This window comes from Aegilops tauschii, chromosome 3 (assembly GCF_002575655.3).
Source record: "Aegilops tauschii subsp. strangulata cultivar AL8/78 chromosome 3, Aet v6.0, whole genome shotgun sequence".
Taxonomy (NCBI): Eukaryota; Viridiplantae; Streptophyta; class Magnoliopsida; order Poales; family Poaceae; genus Aegilops; species Aegilops tauschii.
In genome coordinates, this window is record NC_053037.3 from 376,103,508 (window position 1) to 376,110,416 (window position 6,909).

The 6,909-nt window shown below is 50.3% G+C and overlaps 1 protein-coding gene across 1 annotated transcript; it reads right to left on the reverse strand.

Annotated features, from left to right (window-relative positions):
- Positions 1-4,874: 4,874 nt before the first annotated feature.
- LOC109776032 (uncharacterized) lies at positions 4,875-6,554 on the reverse strand. Its single transcript, XM_020334724.3, has one exon. It carries the CDS (start codon positions 5,526-5,528, stop codon positions 4,968-4,970), a length of 561 nt encoding a protein of 186 aa, XP_020190313.1. The 5' UTR covers positions 5,529-6,554; the 3' UTR covers positions 4,875-4,967.
- Positions 6,555-6,909: the final 355 nt, after the last annotated feature.

Genomic DNA, 6,909 nt, shown 5'->3' on the forward strand with positions numbered 1-6,909 from the left:
CCGCAGGGGAGGAAACGAGGACATGGACGAAAGTATGCCGCGGTGCCTTCCTCGTCGTCGTTCATGGTCTCCGCCATGAGCGCGCTAGCAACACGCGCAGGGATCAGCAGAGAGGGGGGAGGGGGAGAAGCGGAATAGCCACGAGCGCGCTGGGGAGCAGCGAGGATCAGCAGAGAGGGGGCAGGGGAAGAAGCGGAATAGTCGCGAGCGCGCTGGAGAGCAGAGATGCGGGAGGTGGAAGAAATAGAGGAGAGGCAGCGTAGATGGGGGCCCGCATCCGACGTGTCGCAAGTTGCTTCGCTGGGAGCGTGCGCGCGTGGACGCGACCGGCCGATGCTTCAGCCGGTGCTTCGGGCTTAAACGTTTACCCTAACAATATGATAAGGTCGAGACAAAATGTCTGTTATGTGATATGGAAAGGGGAAGCTAGTTACCTGGGAGGTGCAGAATTGACGTACGCACGAAAGGTCCCCCGCGCCGCCCCGCTAGGGAGACACGAGGGCGATCTCGCGCCGCCGCCGCTAGGCTTCCCCGCGTCCCATCCATTCCTCGCCGCTCCCAGAGGCTGGCGCCGGGCAGGCCTTGGACGCAGCCAAGGAAGGTGGCGGCGGGGTCGTGCTCGGGCAAGCGCCTGGATCGGATCCGCCTGATCCGTCCGGCCGTTAGGAGGAGCTTTGCCTCTGTGTGGTCAGTCCGTGCGGCGATCCGGGTAAGCCCACGGATCGGACTTGGCTGTTCCGTCTGATCCTTCCGGCCGTTCGGGACACCGGCGGTTGGGCTCGCCCGGAGATGCCTGATCTGGATCGGGACGCCTTGTAGCCTTCGTTCCTTGATAGATGTGCTTCTCCGTACAGATCTGGGTCGCAAGACTTACCGATCCTCGATGCGGACGGAGCTGGAGGTGAGGATTCAGATCAGGAGAAATCCCTAGTCGACCTTTCGGCCGCGGCAGCGGCGACGCCCGAGGGTGCCACTTTCTTCTCCATGGAACCGCTTGTTAGATCTGCTTCTACTTCCACCGCGTTATTTGTCTCCCGGGTGAAAGCTCTAACTGCGGTCGGTGGCGACGGCGCCTTCAGCGTCGTTCCCTTCTTGAAGGCGCCGCCTTGGGAGCCGTGTGACTATGGACACCGTTGGGTGGGTGTTGGCGGCGATCTGGATTAGGAGGTAGAGCAGTGTTTCATCATACGCATCGACGCCGACGGATCTTGGCAGCGTGGCGCAGTGGAGTCCTGGTGTCCGATGCGGGTTGACGGACTCGCGCAGGAGGAAGGCATTGTCTGGCGTCGCGGTGGCGTCGACGGCAGGCCTGGCAAGGTCGATGCGTCAGTATCTACTCTGAAGATGGATCAGTGGAAGATGGCGGCGACCGCCTCAGAGAGTGCGCCGGACCGGTATGTGCCCCACACCCGGCAAGTGCTTGGTTGGGGCCTCTGGCTCAGACTATCGGCACCCCTTAATCAAATGGATAGGAGTAGCGACAGATGTTGCCGAGATGGTGGTTTCAGACTTACTGATGTATTACTTTGTAAGGTCTTTGTGAATAATTAATAAAATGGATGCATGCATCGCCCATTTGCAAAGGCCGGGGGTTAATCCTCCTTTTCAAAAAAATGTGATGTGAAGTATCGGAATAAAATAGAATTATTTTCTATCACAAAAATATGTAAGAACTATGAGTATCCACCACCTTTTCACATTGGTGGATATATGTTCTGTTCTTTCTGAGTTAACATATTATCTCGAAATGCTCATTAAGTGTATTTTATTAGACTTTTAAAGCTCTAAAAATATGTGTAGTTTAAATAGAGATGAAACATGACATGCACGGTTGAAACAGAAGTCTTAATCCAAGAGCCTATCAATTCATGCAGACCATGAACTAGGTAATCGGAACTTTGAGGTCTTTGTATCGCTTTTATACTCTTTGGCTTTGCCAGGGGCCGATGCATTATTTGTTTTGCCGACACTTTTTTTTCCTTCTTTTATAACAATGAAACTGCCGTGAAGCTTTTGCGTGTATCAAAACAAAATATCTGTCATTCTACTTTCTTGAAATGTCGGGAAAAGAAATGTGAATAAGGTTTCTTATTTTTTTCAAAAAACAAGAGAGAAATGTTCGCTGACTTATATACATATATAGAGAAAACTTTGAAGGTCATTGTTGCTGGAAAAAGAAAACGATACTACTACTGATCATAAGTATAAATGGGTTTATGTCCAAATTACGAGAGTGAACATATTACTCCATCCCAGAATGTGTATCTCTAGAAAGATATTAGATATTTCAAAAGCTCGGAGATGTGCCTTACAAAATAGATGAATGTTGATGCCAACATTTGGCATGCCGATGCTAGTGCAAACTTAAAAGATTGGCTACCAATTGGTTGATTAACAAAAAAATCAGCAACCTTAAGAAAAGTTAACAAAAAAGATCAGCAACCTTAAGAAAAATTAGCATGTTGAAGACTTGCCAAAATATTGGATAGCCACTTTTTGTTATAAACCAAGCATGCCCAAAATGGTTTTTTTATCGAAAATAAAGTTATACCATGAGCCTATCAATTTAGTGAGACCTAGGTATAGTTTGACATAATTGAAACTTCTAGATCTCCTCGTCATTGTCATTGTTTTCCCTTGTTTGTTGCGGCCGAGGCATTCCATTTTGTACAGAAACCTTTTCCCTTCTTTAATGAAACAATGCGGAAAGAATTCCATGTTCTCGAAAAGAAACATGCAATAACCAAATCTTGATTTTGAAAGATGGGGAAGAAAATTATTTTTTAATAGGAGAGAATGTGCCTTTAACAGTAGATGAAATCTGTAATTCATACAGTTTTAATCAAAATAAAAGTTTTACCAGGGGCCTATCAATTTAGTGATGCAGTGACCCCTTTGTAGAGTTTGACAAAACTAGTTAGCTGAAACTTATAGCTCCCTTTGTCGTTGCCATTTTTCCCTAGTTTGTTGCGGCCGGCGCATTCATGCTTGTTGTACTTAACTTTTTCTTTCCTTCTTTCATTAAACAATGCCGAAAGAATTCTGTGTTCTCAAGAAGAAACATGCGATGAGCAAACCTCCTCCGGAAAGATAGACCTCGAAATGTTCTTTTTGCAGATAGTTACATGTTCATTGCAGTTTGGCATAAATATTTTACTACCTTAGTCTGTGATTTACCTACCCATACTAATAACAAAAGGCTAGCGCTCAACCGAGTGATATTTTGGTGTGCCGTTCGTCACCTCGTGTGTATGACGCGTGTCCCACTGACCATGTTGTAAATGACGGTAACAGCAGCAAAAACGGTTGCAACATAGACCGCGTTGCAATGAAAACTTCCTTTTTACATGAACCATAGAATATGGTTCGACGGAGCGCAACACGGCTCATGTTGCAAAGCCCCGAACGCAATAACAAGCCATGTTGCGAACGATGGGGGAAGATCGGATGGTTGCGGAGGCGGCCAGGCGCACCAAGTTGGTAAGTGAGAATTGCTGGATCTCCTTGACTTGTTGATTAAAAAATAGTAGGATCTCCTTGATTCATTAATCATTTGTCCATTTTTTTTTGTGCTCAATTGCCCTTTCGTCGCTCAAAAATACATGACCCGGTTGTTTCCCTGAGGGGTGGGGATTGAGAGAGCAGGGACCCGCGACCCGCGCTAGGGTTCCGCCCCGCCGCCGCCGGCCTCCCTCGCCCCCTCCCGCCGGCGCCGGCCGCCTCGCGCGCGCCCCCCGGTCCCCCCTCCTCTGCCCCTCCCCCTCCCCCGGCGCTCCTGCCGCCCCCCGAGGCGGCGGAGCGCCCCCCTGACCTCCCCCCATCTCAGTCCTCCTCCTCCATCTTCCCCCTTTGCCGCCGCCGGCTGTGGCCTCCGGTGTATCCGGGTGGCGGCGGCGGCGGCAGACGTCCCTTCCCCGCGCGCCGGGAGGGAGAGTCGGGGCTCCCTCCTTCTCGGCGGCGGTGCTGCTCGGCTGGCGGCGGTGAGGCTCGGCGGCGGCGTCCTACGGGCCTCGGGTGCCCTCGATGCGGCGGCGTGGCCGTTGGCTGCGGGGCGGCGCGGTGGGTGGCTGGCCGGCGGCACCCGCTCGGCCCAGATCTGGGCCCTTTCGGGCCCCATCTGGGCCGGGGCGGGCCTGCAGTCCGGTGCGCGACGGCGTGGCTCCCTGGTGGTGGGACGAGGGGGCCGTCGCTGCGGTGGTGGTGGCTCCGGTGGCCGGTGTGCTGCAGCGTGGCTGCGGGGACTGTCCGGACCCGTTGGGGTCCGGCCGGGCCGGTGGTGGCCCGGCAAGTCCCTGTTGCCATGTCCGGTCGGCTCCGCGCGGCGGTGGAGGTTGTTCCCTCCTGTCGGTTGCGGTGCGGTTGCCTCCGAGCCCGGTGTCTTCTCGTCCTACCTCCAGGTCTCGTGTTGGTGGCCTTAGTGAAGCGGGGAAGATGGTGCGATATCTGTGGTGGCACAGGCTGGTGGGCGGCATGTTGGGTGGTGCGCTTCCGATTGTCTGAGGTGGCGGTGGTGGCTTCGGGGCGGGAGAAATCTCTGGCGGCTCGTTCGCCACCGGCGCGGCTGCGCCCGTGGGCGTTGCCGGACCCTCTTGAGGGGCGTCGGTGATACCCCCTTCTCCACTGCCATTCGCGTATCGGGGGAAACCCTAGGAATTGTCCGGGCAGCAGCGGCGTCGTCGTCGCATTTCTTCCTGAAGATGTTGCTTGGTACGCGAGGATTCGGAGTGCTTGGCGGGCGGTGGTTCTTCTCCGGTGGGTGCAGCGGGTGTCGGTCATCTTTGCTTAGTAGAGCTGCCGGCGTCGGCATTTGTTTCTTTTTTTCTTTCTCTCCTTTTTCTTTTGGGCTTATTTGTGTTGCGGGTCCAGCAAGCTGGTTGTATCGCTTGGACGTTGCTTTATAATCTAAAGCGGGGGAAACCCTTTTTCTTAAAATACATGAAAAAGGAGGCGGCAAATTTTACACATGATCAAAAATAACGGAAAATACGAGAGAAGGCCTTTGCCATCTCTTCGTGTATAGTCTCCAACGTGGGCCGCCGCCTCGACAAGCGACCGCCGCTTATCCGTTGATTGAGCTCTTCGATCTCTGCCGCAACCGCCTCGTTGTCCACGGCCATCTCATCCAACCGCGGCGTCCTGACCGGTGGGATGTCCTCCTCGGCGGCAACGGAAGCCACCCCTGTAGGCGCCACGACGATGTCCGCCACCTTGGCCGAAGCGGGCCTCCGGGCATGAGCCTCGCTGGCGAAAACGTCGGCGGGCACGGCCTTGGAGCCAAGCCGCTTCATGGGGAATGCGGCGTAGACTCCCCCGAGCTCGAGGTCCTCGTCAGCCGCAAGCGCCTCGATCCGGCGCCCCGCCTGCAGCGTGCGCGCGTCGGCCAGGAAATGGCCCGGCGCCTCGAGCATCAGCTCCGCCGCCGTCGCCGGGGGCCTGACCAGCCTCAGCCCGCCATCGGGGAGCACGATCCTGACGTCCTTGGCCGCCCTGGGGATCATGGCCAGCGTGCAGGACGCCAAGTTCCCCATGCCGAAGAGAGTCAGAGAAAGGATAAAGGCGAAGCCAGAGTGCAAGGAATGAGAGTTGTGATGGTTCAGCGTGTGTGGCTGCGCTGCGTGGGATCAGTTGCGCGGGAGATATATACTGGAGGAAACGCGTGATATAATAGGAGCATACTGAGACGCGGATGTTTGGTATATGTGTGTACATACACTTTATATGGAAAAAAGTAGGAAGTAAATAAAAAATCAAAAATTCTGAAAATATTTTCAAAATAAACTTGATCTTTCATTGTACTTGTAAAAAGCCAAAAAAGAAAAAACACGGTACTTCTTTTTAAAAAAAGCCAAATTTTTTGGTTAAAATAGTGTGAATAGTGACTTATAACAACAAATATTTTTTGTATTTTTACCCTGGAGCCAACACTGGGTTTTTATTCATGAAAATTCATATACTGCTGTAAACAAGAAGTCAAATTTATCCCAAAAAAAACTTTAAAACTTTTTTGACCTTTTTGTAAAAAAAAAAGTTCTCATATAAGGTGTATAGACACCCAGGATCCAAGGGGTATTTCCCAAGCATACTGCTAGCATTTAGTGTTTTTTTTCCCGAGTGGATGGTAGTACATAGTTTGACCGTGTGTGTACATGGGTTTATGTCCAAATTTTCAGAGTGGACATATTATTCCATCCAGAATGTAACTCTAAGAAATTTATTTATATTATACAGATGTGCCTTTAATTATAGGTAGTAATGGCCTGCTTAATTTGATGCAAAGGTGGCATTCCATTGTTTGGGCAAAAAAAAAATCACCGAGCTTATGAATAATTGCTAAATTTTGGTAAATTTTGATTTACTAAATGTTGCCTTGCCAAAATATTGGCTAGCCAATTTTTAGTTGTAAACCAAACATTCACTACCAAATGCACGCGTTTTTAATTGAAATAAAAAAAGTTATCATAAGCCTACCGATTCAGTGATGCAGTGACCTATGTAGAGGTTTGCATAATCGAAACTTCTAGCTCTTCTTGTCGTTGTGACCTATTCCTTTTTTGTTGGGGCCGATGCATTCCGTGTTGTACAAATACTTTTTTCTTTCCTTCTTTAATATATATAAAACAACGCGGAAAGAATTCCTTGTTCTCAAGAAAAACATGCAATAACCAAATTTCCTCTTTGAAATGATAGGAAAGGTATATTTTTGTTCAAAAGAACACGAGTAAAATACTTGTGAAACTATATAGTATGAATCGTTTAGACAAAGAAGGATCGGTATGCGTTGTTGAGTGATAACAAAATGAAGTTTCCGAGTTGCTATTCATAAATAAAAAAGAGTATACTAGTACATCTACTGCCCATGGGTAAGTGAGAATCGGTCGATCTCCTTGATTCATTATCATTAATAAAACA